General features: G+C 57.7%; 1 protein-coding gene across 6 annotated transcripts in view; it reads left to right on the top strand.

The window, feature by feature from the left end:
* Positions 1-18,282, top strand: part of RPS6KA2 (ribosomal protein S6 kinase A2) — a 296,857-nt gene that overhangs the window by 207,239 nt on the left and 71,336 nt on the right. For all 6 annotated transcript variants that reach the window (XM_082730472.1, XM_082730475.1, XM_082730474.1 and 3 more), the window contains 2 exons: positions 8,604-8,720; positions 15,059-15,140. In XM_082730472.1, coding sequence (XP_082586598.1) covers positions 8,604-8,720; positions 15,059-15,140 — 199 coding nt within the window. The remainder of the gene's footprint in view (positions 1-8,603; positions 8,721-15,058; positions 15,141-18,282) is intronic.

Raw genomic sequence — 18,282 nt, forward strand, 5'->3', positions numbered from 1 at the left:
TAGAGACACACCATCGGTCTTTCCCCAGGCTCCCTCCTTCCTCCGCTCGCTCCATTGGAGAAGGTGCTGTCACCCTAAGCCCCCGAGCTCGGGAATTACAGCCCGTGGTTTCTGCCATCAGCACACTGTTTGCCCTTGACTAGGCTTTGGGGCGGTTTGGCGCCTGGACGCCAGAGAAACTTTCATTAGTTTGTACCTTTGACGACATGTTCCCCAGGACAGACTGACAGGAAGGATCTTCTGCATCTATCCAGAGACACAAACAACCCATGTCGATGTTGGTGGTTCACATTGTCTCGGAGAATATTCTTTGCCCTTTTGAAGATTTGAACCTACCCTCCGACCAGTAGCCCCGGATGTAAGTTCTTATGGATGGCGCTGGAGGGCCGTGGTTCCACACCTCAGAGTTTCTTCTGATGAGAAAAATAAGTGAAACCCCCACAACGACACTCGTAGATTTGTCTTCTGCCTCTAGCGGTGTAGTCCGGCCGCGGCACTGACCCTTTTGCTAGAGAGGGAAGAAGAGCGGGCCATGATCCGTCGTGAGAACGGACGTGTCACTCTCAGACCGGGTGCTCAGGGCATCCTGGGCAAGGCTGGTGCCCAGGTGTGGGCTGGGGACCCAGGGCTGTTCACAGACTCTGCTTGCAGAGGACTCGACAGAAAACCGCCTCATGTGAGCGAAAGAGCCCTTCAGGCACGGGGTTGCCGACCACTGGCTGATTGAGCGTTTCTGCCCCATCAGGAGCATCAGGGTTTTTGTTGTTGTTTGTTTGTTTTTAAAGATTTATTTATTTTAGAGAGAGAGAGTGTGCAGCCGTGGGGGAGGGGCAGCAGGAGAGAGAAACCCAAGCAAACTCGGCTGAGCACGGAGCCTGATTCCAGGCTGGATGCTGCGACCCTGAGGTCATGACCTGAGCGGGAATCAGCAGCTGAGCATTTAACAGATGGGACCACCCAGGAGCCCTTGTTCTGATAGAGGTACTTATCAAACATTTTCAAAGTGTCGATTTGGAGAAAATAAATAGAACGAGGATATCAAGTCAGAAATGCACAACTAATTGGGGCGCCTGACTCGCTCCATCAGAAGAACATGTGACTCTTGATCTTGGAGTCGTGAGTTCAAGACCCATGTTTGGTATAGAGATTACTAAAAAAAAATTAATGAATAAACTTGAATAAGTAAAAAAGAAATACATAAATACTTCAGTCTTGGAGAAAGTGATATTCAGGTAAACAAAATGTTCTCTTTGCTGGAAAAAGCCTGACGTCTGTCCCACCGGCTCTCACCGGGGTACGACTGTAGCTTCCTCAGCAATACTGCCGCTGTGGGCTGTCATCACGTAGGCTCCTCATCTGGGATTTTAAAGCCTGTGTTTTCTCTTACTGCTCAGTACATCCGTTTCCGTGCTATGCGTCTCAGACCCGACGTGTAAAGGTTCTGAGGAAGAGGAAGAGAAGCAGCGTGGTGGTGACTGTCTGTTCGGTGAGCTCCTGCCGGGGGCCCATCACCCTCCGCCGGTCTTTACTGGGAGCTGATTGAAAGTTGTGCAAAGGAATAAGGTTGTCAGCCCCCTTTGTGCGCCCATCCTGCTGCCGCAGAACACCACCATCCCCCCAGAAGGCCGTCGGTTCCTGGAGGAGACGTCTCTGGGGCCGGACCCCAGGCTCACGTTTTCCAGCCACACCCAGTCGTGAGGCTCTGCATCAGTTCACGTCTGCAAACCGCGCCTTTCTCGGCTCGCGTGCAGACGACCCACGCGCACCTCAGCAAAGGCAGCTTCGGAGGACAGCGGGGCGGCGCCACAGCCCCGTGCCTCGCGCCTCACGGACGCTGCTTCCCCGGGGGCCGGGGCAGGGGGCCCTCCCGGAGGATGGACAGGACGGTGATGGGAGGGGACAGCAGGTGAGGGCGGCAAAGCCGGACCCCTGCGGGGAGCACAGAGGGGAACGTTCACCTCGCTTCGGCAGCCAGAACTAACAGGAGTGGAGGCGGGCGAGGGCAGGATTGGGGATGGAGGGGCACTGCCTCAGCCGCGTCTCCCGTGCCGCCTCTGCGTCCTTCACTCCGCGCTGCCCTGACGCCTGGTGCGGATGCCCCGTCCTGGCCCAGTGTTCCCGGCTGTGAGCTACCCCGGTGACAGCGCCCCTCTGCTGATGCTTTTTCCCTGGGAAGAAGGGCACGCAGCATCCCGGGAGGAGTGTGTGTGTGTGTTAGCACAGCTGCCCGGCCCGCCGGGAATTCTGCGCCCACGAGCACTGGGTCAAACACACCTGTGTTTCTTACACTGGCAACGAGCAGGGTGGAAACAGACCTGGGGCAGCTGAGCCCATCTTTCCCCTGCTCGGGTGTCGTGTGTCCCACTCCTGAAATTTCAGAGCTTCTGTCCGCTGTCTCAGCGTTTCACCAGCATTTTCCTTTCTCTTCCCAGGCCTCCGCCTTCCTTACCACCTCCCTCCGGTGCAATTGTAGATTTCTTCCTAAATAAAGCTATCTCTGTTTGGTCTGGATTCCAGCAAGTGATAGGACCAGCATGGTTTCGACTGGTGTCCTATACTAAGTGGCTCAGCTTATTTTTGCCCCTGAGAGATGGAGGGAAACTTCCTGCAGATGTGGGTCCCGAGAAACGGACAGGACAGACACAGGGGCCTCGTCCCCGCGTGGCGCAGAGAGCAGACACGCTGCCCAGGGCAGGTGCACGCTGCTCCCCCCGGGACGGGCCGGCTCCGTGGGCCGTGGTGCTGCCTGCAGGGTGGGTCCAGGCCCCCGATGCGCTGAAGGAGCCCCCCAACCTGTCTGAAAGAAGGGGGTCCTTCTGGCTCTTAAGGTTCGTGGTTCTGGTCATTCTCACGTCATATCAGCGCTACGAACCAGGCCCTCCTCCCCGGGCTTTCCGCAGGGGCCGCGTGTCTCATGGGTCCAGCCAGCTCTACTGGGAACGAGGACCCCAAACCTACAGACACGGTTCACTGCCCCCCCCGCCACCCCACACCTCCCGGGGCCCTCTAGAGCCTCCGCGCTCAGCTGTGCCTCCCGGAGGAGACACAGACAGCTGGGGTGGTTTTTCTCTGCCTCAGAAGCATCCCCAAGCTGCCGCTTCTAGCAACTCCCTAGACTGTGTTGCTAAAACCAGTCTGTACTACTGGATACTGTCTACGTCTTTACGTCTTTCTTAAAATACGGAAATGCGTTCGTGAGTTGGGAAGTTAGTAGCAAATATTCCGAGGCCGAAACCTGTGTTGGAGGGAGAGCCCAGAACGAGGGGCGGTGAGAGCCGACGGCCCCGTGACGCCAGTCGGCGAAGCTCTGAACATGAGAGGCCTGCTGGCCTCCCAGGGCAGGTGCTGGTGACAAGTCCCGGTGGACCTTGCTCCCACCCCTGCATGAAGAAAAACCTCAAGGAGGACACGGGACCCTGTGCCCCTCAGACGGCTCTCACACACATGCAGCTGCTTGTGATGGGCCTCCAGGGTCGGAGTCCTGGGGAGAGGTCCCGTCCGAAGGTTGGCGTAAAGCCACAGGTTGGGGTGGGGTCCAAGGGGGTGATTCTGGGGGAGAAGGCCAGGGACTGAGGCGGGGAGATGAGGAAGGAGGAGCCAGAAGAATGGGGAGGTAGGAGGGTCCCAGGGAGCAAGAGGTCCCGGGTGCCCGTGAGGAAAACGTCCTGAGGAAGACAGAGTGGCGGGTAGCTTGGGGATCTGAGCCCCGGGTGTAGCGCTCTGTCCGGACTGGGTGTGAGATGGTGCAAGCCAGAGCCAGTGGATAGAGGAACTACCGGAGACCCTGAGTTTGGAAAATCCCTTCAGAGTTGTGTCTGCCCCCGGGGTAGCCTGGAGGGGGCACAGGGGACAACGGAGAGGTTCACACTTAGTCGGTGGGAAGCGTTGGAGGAGGGAGGACGGCTGGTGTGGGCCGGGGAGCTCCGAGCAGCCCCGTTCTGCGTCCGAGCCAGGACCCCGTCCTCCGCAGGGTCCGGGCCTTGCCCACCCCCACCCCAGGGTCTGCACATCTGACGAGCTCCTTGCCCCCCCGTGGCTCTGACGGACTTGCTCCCAGCGACGCAGAGGCTAGGCCCTTTCTCGTTCTTTTCTACACTTTTAGAAACCACCTGTTTCATCATCCATCTGTACCCTCGCGGGATTCATTTCCTACCTGTGACTGGTGATTTCTACAATGAACTCGCCCCCTGCTCTGGAGGTGAAGCGGGCACTTGCCCAATTTTTATGTTCTATGTCTTTATCATTAATAGTTCACAACTTGTAATCTGCACATGCTTTTCACAAATATTCTCCCTTTCAAAATGACACGAAGGGCGCCCGGGTGGCTCAGTCAGTGGCGCGTCTGCCTTTAGCTCGGGTCATCATCCCAGGGTCCTGGTATCAAGTCCCGCATCGGGCTCCCTGCTCAGAGGGGAGCCTGCTTCACCTCTCCCTCTGCCTCCAGCTCTGCCTACAAGTGCTCTCTGTATCTATCAAATAAATAAATAAAATCTTTATAAATAAATAAATGAATGAATGAAAATCCGGTGCCTCGGAACGGAGGACTCTCTAAGAAGGGGACCTTTTGAGGGAGGAGCGGGCCGCTGTGAGGTGTTCCCACCTGCCGCCTTCTTCACTGCCGCAGCCCACCAGCCCCGCCCGGCACTGCTGGGTTACCTGCCCGACAAGCTCTGGGACCCGTCAGAAGTCCAAACACAATTCAAGAGGGATTTTAAAAATTCATCGTCACACATTACCTTGTCACGCATTGATGTTACATAAACCGTCTTCTTCTCTAGCTTTTCTCTCTCACATTAGAACATTTTTGAAACCCTCTTGCTTGTGAAGCAGGTACCACTTTCTCCTCACCAAATTTCTCAACCTATTTATAAAAAACCCTTTACAGGAGTCACACTAGAAACCAAACGTTTAGTGCCCTGTGTAGAGCATTTAGGGACAGAGTTTATTTTCTTAAAGGAATAATAGTAAAATCCACAGAGTTCTAGATAAAATAGCCTGTGTGATAACAAAGAAAAGGCATTTATTTCAAAATGAGACGTGGGTGTTATTGTAATTCTAGATGCCCTTTTGGGCAAAAATCAGCCAAAAAACAGGACATTCTATCTGGAAACAGGGCAGACATGCCTGGGCATGGCCCCCTCGCTGCCTGCATCTGCGTGTTTTCTGCAACACGGGCTCCTGTGGTCAGTGTCGGCTCAACATCCCCTCCCTCCCCGCCCCTCCCCGCCCCTCCCTGCCCCTCCCTGCCCCTCCCCTCTTTCTTTCTTTTAAGGTTTTGGGAAAGAGAAAAACAAAGTATCCTCAGGCAAATTCAAGCCAAAATGTCACTAGAAAGGCAAAACTCCGGAATCTAAAATGGGGCACCCTCGGGTTTTGCTCTTAAAGACCTTCCCGAGCTCACGCAGGAGGAGAGCCGCAGCGCCAGTGATCAGGGGACGAAGCCCCAGGTCTCCGAGCCCCTTCTCAGAGGGGAACTAGCTGTGGGTTTGGGGCACGTTTGCTCTAAGTTCTTGGGCCGCGAGAATGCACCACACTTGAAATGCTCGCAGAGATTTGTTTGTGAGCCGTCGGTCTGACACGTAAGGAGGGAACGGCTGCAGTGGGAGGGGTGCGGTGGGCGGGAGGAGGGGCCGCTGGGGGACTGGCCCCGGCCTGCGTCCCGCGACAACGGTGTGAAGTCGGCTGCACCGGCTGGCGCTCCGGGAGCGCGGACGCGGTGGGGATGTCCAGGGACCGGGCCCGGGCCCGGGGGGCTCCCACAGTAAGTGCGCCACCTGACAGCGTCCCAGTGGCGGAGGGACCTCATTTACTGCCACCGAGGGCCTCCGGCTCTCCGCAGAGAGGGCCTGAAGAGGAGGAACGATCTGGAACCGTCATGAAACACACACGTACTGTGAAGTGTGGTCGGGGGAGAGCGCAGCGGCCGCGCTGAGAGTCCACGCCCTGCACCCTCCCCCTGCGCCCGTGCTCAGCGTGACTTGGACTTTCTACTCAGCGTGTGACTTTGTTAACGAAGCTGCGGAAAGATGGGATTTGGAGAATTACGACCTTGTTGGGGCGTGGGGACTGCTTTACCACGGCTGCGTGATGGAAGTTATTCCAGGAGGGAAATCGGATTCTGGGGGATGGACCGCGGCGTAGGGCGAGGGCGGTCAGTGGGCCCGTGGCCGGAACGTGCTGGGTTAACAGAAAAGGGGCTGGTCCAGGAGGTCCGAGGCGTTAGCGGGCAAGTCGGTAGCCGTGACTTCCTCCCCAGGCTGCAGTCTAACGATACCCCCGACGGGTGGTCCTTACTTATTCCAGACCTGATCACAAATCAGTGACGCTCTAGTGGCCGTCTCCTACCCACGCTCCTGGAACCTTATGAACAAATCAAAAAGCATCCATTTTGGCTATATTCATTGTTTCTGCTCACAATCAGAAAAACCATCGCTTGTGCAAAAATGGCAAATCCTCAACGAGGTGGAAATTGGAGCATTCTCTCTCCACCGGAAGAGAAAAAGTGACATGACATGTTCCTGCGTAGGCAGATTGCCTGGGGTGAGGTGTTGCAGCGTGTACGACCCCACTCTATGTTTTTAAAGATTTTATTTATTTATTTAACAGAGAGAGATCACAAGTAGGCAGAGAGGCAGGCAGAGAGAGAGGAGGAAGCAGGCTCCCTGCCGAGCAGAGAGCCCGATGCGGGACTCGATCCCAGAACCCTGGGATCATGACCTGAGCCAAAGGCAGCGGCTTAACCCGCTGAGCCACCCAGGCACCCCCTCACTCTACTTTAAAAGGTGTCCAGTGCTGGTTACACAGAGATAAAACAGTACAGTTCATAACTTTTGAGAAACTGAAATTTTTGTACATTTTAGAGAGACTGTTGTAATGTAATCTATTGTTATTCTGATTTCACTTGAAAGTATCTGCTGTTGAACTAAGACCCGGTGAGAAGACGGGCGTCCCAGCGCCGCGGGAGTGGAAACCCACCTCCCACACTCGCGGCTCTGGGCCTCACTAGGACTGAATCTCTACTTCAAAACCATTTTCTAAGGAATGAAAGAAACAATGAGAAGTCCTGAGTGCCCAGAACACAATGTGCTTGTGATTACTGGTCGCTATTTTTAGACGAGCTTCTCGGCCCACCCATTCTGCTGGTGTTCAGCACTTCGCCCAGTGCCAAGATGACGGAGCAGGGGTAAGCGCTCCGATGGACGGAGGGGCTGGAAAGAGAGTCTGGGAGAAGCAGGGCCGGACTCCGCAGCAGCAGCCTCCGGTGTCAGGAAAAGAGCCTCCTTTTCAGGTTTCCGATTTCCCGTTGCTGGCGCCGGGCGGATTCCCAGGGTTATAAGTGAAGTGATGCGTCTTTGGGGACAGGACGTTCTCTGATGAAGAAATCATGGTGATTTCTGTCAATGTTTTCATTGAAAGATCAAGGGCTTTTTTTCCCTACTGGGGAATCTTGCTTCTGGACTGGCAGAAAAAACCCTATCTGACTGCTTCTTATGAAACATGGTCCCTGGGAGACCAACGAAAAGCACTTGGCATTAGCTGAGCCAAAGACATGCTTCAAGGAGGAGGAAGAGGACACGCGTCCGCATGTCACAAGCCAGGGCCACGTGGGGGGCCTGCAGACGGCCCTTTGCAGCCCAGGCCGCAGACATTAGGACAGAGTCCCGGAGGTTCATTCTGCTGCAGGGCCTTCCATGATCACCCCTATCCCAACTTTGGCCCAGAGTGTTAGATGCAGGATGGATTTTGTGGAGAACCTCTGCCGTGTCCTTGAGATGAGACCTAAGGACAAATATCCATGCAGGAAAGAACACAGTACCAGCTCCCCTGGCCTGCTTCCCAAGATGGGCGCACATACGGACAACAGTGTGAAGCTCTGTGATGTCACACGTGTGGCGGTATGCCCGCCCTGGGGAGGGTACCACCCGTGACCAGGAGCTAGAGACTGTATGACCCTAGAGAAAGAAGCCTTTGCTACTTTTTCCTGGTTCTCTGCCCTAGCACAGATCCTCTTTCTTTAGAATTCCTAGTTAATAGACGCTCCCAAAGTCAGGCCTTCTTTGGCCAATTCCTGGCAGATGTGTTGTCTTTTTGTCTATAACAAATAAAAACTGGGGGCACTGGGGGGCTCAGTGGGTGAAGCCTCTGCCTTTGGCTCCGGTCATGATCCCGGGGTCCTGGGATCGAGCCCCCCTGGGACTCCCTGCCCAGCGAGGAGCCTGCTTCTGCCTCTGCCTCTACCCCTCCCCTCTGTCTGTGCTCGCTTGTTCTCTCTCTCAAGTAAATAAAATCTTTAAAAAAAAAAAACCCAAAAACAAAAGAACTACCCATTCTGGTCATTTCTCTAGGTCTCCGTGTTGTCACTGACCCTCTGCGCACACCGAATAATACTTTCATTTTTTTTCTCCTATTCATCAGTCTCATGTAAATTTAGCCCTCAGTCTGGCTGGAAGACCTTGAGGGTCGAGAAGAGATTTTCTCTGCCTTTACCGCAGTCCTTAAAATCCGTAACCTAAGCCAGCGCGGTAACTTCGGTGTAGGGCGGAGGCGGTGAGCCAGGAGGAGCCGCGGGTGGGGTCCTCACCGTGTGCGCTGCTGTCTTGCAGGAGGAAGGCACCGTCCAGGAGATTGACATCAGCCACCATGTAAAGGAAGGCTTCGAGAAGGCCGACCCCTCCCAGTTCGAACTGCTCAAAGTTCTAGGACAAGGATCCTACGGAAAGGTAAGCTGCAGCTTGGATTCCGCCTGGGCTCGCGCGCCGTGGCAGGTCCCCCATCCCAGGGCGGGAAGCACTTGAATGTCAGGGGAGGCGAGCGACGGCCAGGCCGGCTCCTGAACATGGGCGCCGTGACCCTGAGGCCGAGGGGGTGAGGCTCGCGGACAGCCCCCCGTCTGCGAGCCCCGTGCGCACTGCCACCCACACGCGTGTTGCACGCTCACGACGCGTGCGGGGCGTGCGAACCACGACCGTGTGGGCCCGCAGGAATGCCCGCACCGCGCCCCTCTCCTCAGACTTCCCGGGCGTCTCCTCGTCCCCACGGTGAGGAGCATTCTTGACCTTGAGGCCGTGCCTCCCCGAGAGCAGACTTGACCAGAAGGAGGCAAGCAGCGTACTTCGCGCTGGCGCGTGGCCGGCGCCCAGCAGTCAGGAAGGCTGGGCCTCGCCGCCGGCCTCATCTCCTTGCCCGGTGTCTCAGCTGTGCAGACGTTCTCTCAAGCCTCAGTTTCCCTCTCTGTGTGATGGGGTCAGCACGAGCCGTGTCATTGGACGGCCCTCCAGCCATGGCCTCAGCTTATCTGCACACAGAATCATGCCCTTTGCGTCACCGTCAAGGTGTGGTGTGGCCGGTCCCTCCCAGGAATGAGAAGTGGGCGGCCCTTCACTCGGGCCGCGTCCGGTCCCACGGACCGCAGACATCTTCAGTGCCGGCTGCATGAGGGTCCTTCCAGCGCGGTGCTGGGTCCTCCACATCCCCGTGCAACAGCAAGAAATCCGGAGACCCTGACAGCGTAATTTCTGGAGTATCGGGGCCCGAGAAGAGCGGTACGGCCCCTCCCTGGGGCACAGGCAGAGCAGCGACCAGCTTTCCAAGTGTCGTTTTGCACAGCACGTGGACATTTGCCAGATCTGCCCAGACATTCGCCAGATCTGCCCGTTCTTCAGAGGACTTTGTGTCAAGATGCGATCTGGTGCCTGTTGATTTCATGCACGACTAGTAACACATTAATGGTGCTCTGCAAGTCTCTTCAGACCATGAAAACGGGATTGCTTGCGATACTTCTCTTTGGGCCTGCATATAAGGTGGCCTGTCTTTCTGTTTTCTTTCCCGCTTTTGTACAGTAACGTGGGAAGGAGGAGTGTACACTCAGTTACACACAAACACAGTCACTTTGAGCCACGCCAGATTTTCTGCATTCAGAGTTTCGTGTCCTGCAAAAACGGCCATGTAATGTGGACTGTAAGGTGTTCGGGAAGCAGGGGATAAAGACGTCGGTCTCTGACAGCCTGGGGAGCGTTACTGAAGGCACACGGCAGAGCCTACTGAAGTGGTGATGGGATGTCCGCCGCTCATTAGAAACCTCAGGAAAGAGGAGAAGGCATCATTCTTTCTCTAAGAACTAGGATTTCAGAACGGAGACAAGCAAATCCACAGGCACTCCCCAGACATTGTTTCTGGCGCACATTCTCCGCCGAGCGGTCCAGGTGTGGGCCACTGTGGGCACTGCCATGTGATTGGGTCCCTCTGACCTCGCTGTGGACACCACCCACCACCCGCAGCTCCGGCTGTGGGAACAGACCCACAGACCGACGTTTCTGAGCTCGACGGAGCCACGCGTCTGGGGCTCGAGGGGTCTGTCCAGACACTCACCTGGACAGAAGCTGCCCTTGAAGATGCCCTCCTCCCAGACCCGGGTTCCAGAGGAAGGGAGAAAAGGCTTTGTCCAGTTCCCTCCGAATTTCAAATTTTGAATTTGCTTTCAAAAGCTGTTCTTCGGAAAACAAGTCAAACAGCGAATGGTGTTTGGTGGAACCGTGGGAACAGCCGTGCTTGTCGCGCCCCGTGCTGTCCTCCCCAGCCTCTCGCGCACCTGCTCGTCCACACGCACGGGCCGGTCCTCCCCGGCCTCCCACGCACCTGCTCGTCCACACGCACGGGCCGGTCTGCGTACGGCGCGGCAGGTAACGCGAGCAGAAGAACGAAGAGGAAGAGGCAGTGGCCACGTGAACGGGTGTTCCAGCCTCTGCTCATGACCTAATTCACAGCTCGTAGGTGGGGCCCCCCTGGGCCTGGGAGTGAAGACCAGAGCCCCCGGCGGACAAGGGGTGCCGACCAAACGGGACAGGACTCCGGAAACCGCTCAGAAGGGCCCTGGGATGCCTTGGGGCCAACATCAGGCACTAGAGAGCCGCAGGTAGACATTCTCTTAGTCCACGCAGTGCTGCCTGTCGGGAATTTTTTATAAAAGCAAAACTCATGACAAGAGGGGGAACGCCGCATGTTCCGACACTGCACGGTGTTTTACTCATCGCCCCTAAACAAGCACTGTACGTCCTGATGCAGGCTCGTCCTGCTTTCGCCTCTAGAAGAGAAACACAAGACGGAACGGAATGTCCGCGTTGCACCCTTCCTGCCTCTGCTCCCAGGACCGAAGAGCCAGCGTTAATCTGGACCTCAGTGTCCCGAGGCTGTATGTCACTGGGCCCCTCCGTTCCCCTGTCACTGGGCCCCTCCGTTCCCCTGTCACTGGGCCCCTCCGTTCACCTGTCACTGGGTTCCCTCCGTTCCCCTGTCACTGGGCCTGTCCGTTCCGTCTTTCCTCTGTGCGGTGACTGCAGGCGCCGGAGCCGCAGGAAGGAGTAAGTGCCGTCTCTTCCACACGTGGCCTTCACGCTGATGCCCGCTTCCAACGGCAGGCTCGTCCCAGGGACCTTTGCTGTCCTGCCCACAGCAGGGGCCCTGATGGGTCCTCCCTCGGCGGCTCTGTTCTACTTGTGCAGCAGAGGCCTGGTCCGCAGATGGAAGCAGCTCCACCCCAGAAGATGACCCCCTATTGGTGGCATCTCTCGGAGGGACGCAGGGGCTTATGGGCCCGATGCAGGACCACACAGAGGGCAGCACAAGCTCTTCTCTCCAAGTCAGTCCTGCAAAGTGTAGGAAGCAAAATAACCAGTTTTCCAGAGCAGTTTGCTGGGAGTCATGGAGAGCATCTCTGGTCGTTAGTCATTTGTCAGGCCGTCAGGACTTCAAGGGTGTCCAGAGAGCACAGGCAGCAGCGGTGCCTGGACAGGAGAAGCAGCCTTGTACTCGAAGAGATTTAAGCACTGAATCGGGAAAACAGTGAAACTCTGGAAGGTGCGGCACAGTGTGTCCCGGTGTCGGGCCTGGTGTGGACCAGGTGCTCCCCGAGAGTCTGCAGGCAGGAGAGGCGTCGCAGCCCCCGGAGAGCCCAGAAGTGACGCCGGCCCCTCCTTCCCGTCCCCCTGCCTGTTCCTTGGTGTCCCTCGTGGGTGAACACCAGGGGTCGGTGTGGGAACATTCTTTTCTTTAAAATATTCAGGGGAGAGAGGCAGATGACAGTTCCCACGTTCTGAGACGGGATCAACCCAAACAAAAACATGCCCTGGCTTCCCTGTCACTTAGTTGGTAGCACATAAGAATGGGTGTTTAAACGTCTTCCTTCGGAGGAAGGATCCGGCATCCCGCGGCATCCCCTGCAGGTGCACGACCGCCCCCCAGCCGGCCCCCCTGCGGGTGCACGACCGCCCCCCAGCCGGCTCCCCTGCAGGTGCACGACCGCCCCCCAGCCGGCCCCCCTGCGGGTGCACGACCGCCCCCCAGCCGGCTCCCCTGCGGGTGCACGACCGCCCCCCAGCCGGCCCCCCTGCGAGTGCACGACCGCCCCCCAGCCGGCCGCCCTGCGGGTGCACGACCGTCCCCCAGCCGGCTCCCCTGCGGGTGCACGACCGCCCCCCAGCCAGCTCCCCTGCAGGTGCACGACCGCCCCCCAGCCGGCCCCCCTGCAGGTGCACGACCGCCCCCCAGCCGGCTCCCCTGCGGGTGCACGACCACCCCCCAGCCAGCTCCCCTGCAGGTGCACGACCGCCCCCCAGCCGGCCCCCCTGCGGGTGCACGACCGCCCCCCAGCCGGCCCCCCTGCAGGTGCACGACCGCCCCCCAGCCGGCTCCCCTGCGGGTGCACGACCACCCCCCAGCCAGCTCCCCTGCAGGTGCACGACCGCCCCCCAGCTGGCTCCCCTGCAGGTGCATGACCGCCCCCCAGCCGGCTCCCCTGTGGGGAGCACTGCCAACCGGTGACGACGCTGCGGCTCTCGGAGCTGAGAGGTTTGCTGAATCAGGCAGTGGCTTTGCTGATTACAACAAGACCTGAAGATTGGGGGCGATGTAGAGTGGCACGGGATCTGTCTCTGTGTCCCCAAGCAATGTCCTTGCATGTTACATGCTGAGCTGCTAAAGAAGCAGTCGGAACGGACTGGGGAGCACGTTACCGCTGGGTTAGAGACGGAAGGTCGGCCCTGCAGGTGCTGACATTACTGGGATTAACCAGAACGTACCTCACTGCAACGGAACGTGTTCCTGAACGACACGTCCAGCCCCAGAGGCGGCGGCTCGGGGCGCCAGTCCGGAGCGGCCACCTGCGGCTCGAGCCACTCTCCGCACTCGTGACCGTATTCACTGTGGCACTGATGGCACCGTGGCTTGTGCCCTGGAGGCTCTGTTTGCCTCCTGTCGGGCCCTGCTTCCCCTGGGGTCCCTCCCGCTGTGGTTCCAGTCGAACCCCACAGCCCGGCGCATAGTGCAGGCTTCGGAGCATGGCGAGAATGGAGTTTCTTCCAGCTCTTTCCAGAAAGGGAAGAGCTCTTTTAATGACACATTTGTAGAAACAGCGTCACCTTCAATCACCTCGTTTATAAAAGCCTGAAATACAAAAGAGAAAATGGTTTTATGAGCAATGCGTCATGCAAAATTTGATATCATTTCCGCTACTCTTAATGGATGGCGGACCCCGAGGACTCGGCGTCCAGGGCAGCCTCGGGCGGAACGGGGTGTCCGTGAGTCCTTGAGCTCATACGTACGCTCTCGGGCGTGTTCCCCGTGTGCATCACGCACCCCGTCCTTACCTTGCGGGGGAGGAGCTGGACAAAGGGACGAGAATGCAGGAAAGACGGCTCGGCTCTTGCACATGCTGGAAGAGCGGTTTTAATGCCGTTACTGGTCTTCTGAGAACGCCCGTCTTGGGGCTGACCGGTGGGCTTCACTGTGAAGCGTCGGTAGGTCCGCGGCCCCCAGTGGAGGTGCACGGAGGGCTTGAGCAAGGAACCACAGCAGCTTCTCTGCGTGGTGACTCTGTGGCCCAGGCTGGCTCAGCCCGCGGCCCCGCACGGCCATCCTCGGTCCCTTGGCTGGGGCTCAGCTGGAGTGTTTAGGTCCAGTTTTGCAGTGTTCTGCACCCAGAGGCCACACTCCCCCTCGTCTAGAGTCGTTGTTTAGCCAACAGCCCCTTCCCGCCACGGACACCCCTGCCCCTCAGCCCCATGCCTTTTAGGGCACAGCTTTCTTTCTGGGGTGCTGGGCACTGATGCTCGGGCCCAGGCCCCTCTGGGACCCCAGCCTCTCCCCCCTGCTCACTGGCTTGCCGCCCAACACACGGATCCTGGCTGCTCCCCTCTGTCCGCGCGCCTGCATCAGCTGGGGACAGGGCTGGGAGACCCGAGGGGACCAGAGCGTGTGCGGACACACCAGGGCGCACGACTTCCCGGGAGTCAGAGGACGTAACGCGTCGTGCGCTGGAGTCTTTCTCTGCACAGCCCGGCCTTCTGACCGCGGCTGGGGCGGCTCTCCTCGCCCGTCAGGAGGCTCATCCCCGGCAGGACGCCCCACGCAGAGCCCCCGTCTGCACACGCTTGTGTCTCACCCTGTGTGGCCGTGGGACCTCAGACTTTGCCCCCGGGGACCTGCGCCACAGCCGGCTTCATCCAGCCGATAAGGGCAGACATGTCACGTGTCCCTCAAAGATAAACAGTAACGCGCAGTGGCTGAGTAGTCCAAATCCAAAGGGAAAGGGGAACCTGCTCCTAACGGCCCCTGGCTGCCTGGCCCTCATTCCGGGGGCAGCATCCAGTGGGTCCGGCTTGTCCCTCTTGCCCTCATTTTTGTCTGGGCGGGGAAGGGAGGGATCCTTGGCATTGACCCTGGTCTGTGCCCCGAGTGGCGGCAGCGGCTGGGCAGGAGCTGTCCCCGGGCCAGGACACTCTGGGTCAGAAGCCGCCTCCCGGGCTGGAGAGCACGCGGCGAACCGAGGACAGATTCCCTCCACCCACATTCCTGTGCGGGGACGTCGTGTCTTCCAGGTCACAGAGCAGACACCGGGAGGGGTCTTGTGAGGAAGGGAGGTGCTGGAGGAACTTTTACTTATTTATTTTACTGGATTTTTTCCCCCTAAACTCCCCCTAAACTCCCCCACGTATCGTTCTGTCGACTCAAATAAGGCCAAGTCCACCGTCTTTCCCCAACCTCAGATGTCCCTGCTTTTTCCCAGGTGTTCCTGGTGCGGAAGACCAAGGGCTCGGACGCCGGGCAGCTGTACGCTATGAAGGTCCTTAAGAAAGCTACCTTGAAAGGTGAGCATCTCCCGGGGCTGGTCGTGTTTGAGACGCGCTGCTGTGGTCTGTGCTCTGCCGGCCGCTTGCCTAAATACACATTCGGCCTAGTTTCGCGTGATTTCTGAAGCTGTCTGTAAAGGAGCGTATCGGAGCGTTTCTCTCTGCGGACAGTAAAGAGTCAGTTAACTGCAGACAGTTAACCCAGCCCTGCGACCCTGCCGCACTTTTCAGAGAGAAAGCCGTATTGCGTAAATACCGCTCCCCCACGTGTCCGGCGCTGGCGTGCCATTCGCAAAGAAGCACATCGGGGAGGAAAGCAGAAACAGGTCGGACGGCGGCGTGTGGACCACGGCGCAGCCTGAGTCCTCAGTGAGACCACATCCCTCAGTTTCCAAAAAAACGTGATTCACGGCTCTGGCACTTCCCTTGGGTCCCCGTGGCTGGGTTTTAGAATCAGGAGCACCTGATTCTAGCGCTGCCCACCCCCGCCCCCAGGGAGGGGTGAGCACTCGACATGGTCAAAGTGAGGCTGATTTCCAAGAGCCCCACTCCTGGCGCACAGCCCCGCAGCCAACAGTGGGGGAGAGTCGAGCGCCGCCGGCTCACCCCCTTGGGGAGGGAGGGGCCCGTCCCCTGAGCGGGGCAAGGTGCCCCGGCACACACAGCAGGCCCTGGGCAGGGGTGGCAGACTGTCCTGGTCGTACGCACTCCCCACAGCCTGGGGAGGAGCAGAGCCACGGAGGATAGGCTGGGGAGGCCGGCTTTGTAGCAGCAAGACGACAAGATGACCCCTGGTGCCCGCGGAGGACGGGCTGGGCCTGACGAGTCATTCTGTGCGCTGGCCGGGAGCGGAAGCCTGCGAGGGACCAGCTGGGGTACAGCTGCTCCAGCTTCTCCGGAAACCGCAGGGTTGGAGGCCCTTCTCCCAGGGTGGGGAGGTCTCCGTCGAGGGCAGGAAGCTGGCGGTTAGGCCTTTGGACTCTGTGGGGCTCAGCGATGCCAGGGCAGCGTATGACTCTTTAGGTCTTAAGACGATGTCCTCCGCAGTTCGTTCCAGGCGGCAAGGCAAGGGCCATATTGTTCTCTGCACACACGTCCCTTACCCTTGGCTGGTGACACGGAACACGAAACATGAAATGCGGGCCAGGAACTCGTGAACCAAATAAACACAGACTTGCGCATCCTAGGTATTCCAAAGAGAACGAGTGTCCTTCCAAAGGCGGTTGGTCAAGGATGGGACCTTAAATGGTTCCTTTTCCCTTTCGTCACAACCGTCCCTTCTTCCCCTCAAATACGACCTCATCGTCCCCTGCCCTGGGAGGAGAGGGAAGGAAGAGTAGGAGGGACGTGGGAGCCGCAGTCAGGGAATCCGCGGCCGCGCACCTGCCCTGAAGGCCCAGCGTCAAGCCAAGGAGCCAGACGTCGCTGCGTCGAGCCCGGGGCTCCGCCGGCACTCCGTCAGCGCTGGCCTGGACCTCTCGGCTCCTGCCAGGCGCGCCGGCTTAGTGAATCACAAACTGGTTCCACATTGGTTTGGAAGCCAACCCCGTGTGCTTCAGAAAGTGCCCTGGAGCCCGTGTCACACGGGTCAGAGGAGGTGGAACGCGGTGTCCGCAGAGCGTGAGCCTCCCGGTCGGTCCAGGTCCGTGCGCATGTGGGCAGCGAGAGGGACGCGTCGTGCTGGTAGGAACAGGCCACGTGAGCACAGTCTCGAGGTACCCGATAGCTTTTGTTTTCTTCCCTACGCTCTATGTTTTAGGTTCTCAACAGAAATAAAACACGTTTGACTTTCTCTAATGTCAAGTTATTTGTAAAATACTCTGGACCCTGTGCTTGATGATGTACAGTCGTTTTCCCGTGTGAGAGTGAGCCGTGTGCACATAAAAGAGGAGGTCGGTTCTCCACGTCCTTGTGCTCCTGCCAGAGCTGCGCTTCAAACCACACATGACTGGTCGTCTTCACTGCTTCCGCTTTCCGGAATGGTCCCCCACAAAAGAATACATTTTTTGTTTTTCCCAGAAATGTGATGGAGATTTATTTTCTTAAGAGAAAATAGGGGCATCTGGGTGGCTCAGTGGGTTGAGCCTCTGCCTTCGGCTCGGGTCATGATCCCAGGGTCCTGGGATCGAGCCCCGCATCGGGCTCTCTGCTCAGTGGGAGCCTGCTTCCCTCTCTCTCTCTCTCTGCCTGCCTCTGCCTACTTGTGATCCTTGTCTGTTAAATAAATAAATAAAATATTTTTAAAAAGAGAGAAAAAAATTAAAAAATAAAAAGAGAGAGAAAATATTTTAAAAAGAGAGAAAAGAAAAAGAAAAAGAAAAAGAAAATTTTTATTTATTAAAAATAAAAAAATAAAATAAAAAATACACACAATGGATTACTACTTGGCCATCAAAAAAAAAAATGAAATCTTGCCATTTGCAATGACGTGGATGGAACCAGAGGGTGTTATGTTGAGCGAAATAAGTCAATCAGAGAAAGACAATCATCACAAAATCTTACTGAGATGTGGAACTTCAGAAAACAGAGGACTATAGGGGAAGAGAGGAAAAAATAAGACAAGATGAGACAGAGAGAGACAAACCGTGAGACTTCATCAAAGGAAACAAACGGGGTTGCTCGGCAGGGCTGGGGTAACTGGGTGAGGGGCTCTCGGGAGGACAGGGGATGTGACGAGCCCTGGGCGTCTAGGCAACTGATGATCACTGACCTCTGCCGCTGAAGCTAGTAATGCAGGGTAGGTTAATCAATTGAATTCAAATTTAGAAGTTTAAGAAAGAGAGTAGCGTTTGCAATGCGGTGCCTCGGTGGGGGGTCCTTGGACACATCGTAGCAGGACAGTATGGCAGGAAGGAGGCCAGGGGTCTGCGCACACCGCAGGGAGAGGACGCCGCGGCTCGCTGAGCCTCCCGCTTCCTCGCGCACGAAAGAGGCTCAGGATGCTGAAGTCGGCTGGACGCCGCCACCTCTGCCCTCCACGAGCCCGAGGTCTCCCGCTCTCTCCACCTTCGCGTGGGCCGGTGCTGGCGGATGGGTCAGCCGCGGAGCGTGCGAGAGACGAGGAACGCGCCGTGACCGCGACCGTGTGTCCCCACCTGCCAGCCACCCTGGACCGTGCAGACCAGCCCCCAGAGCGAGAGCGCGAGGAGTCGGACAGTGA

This window comes from Mustela nivalis (assembly GCF_964662115.1).
Source record: "Mustela nivalis genome assembly, chromosome: 5".
NCBI classification, from domain to species: domain Eukaryota; kingdom Metazoa; phylum Chordata; class Mammalia; order Carnivora; family Mustelidae; genus Mustela; species Mustela nivalis.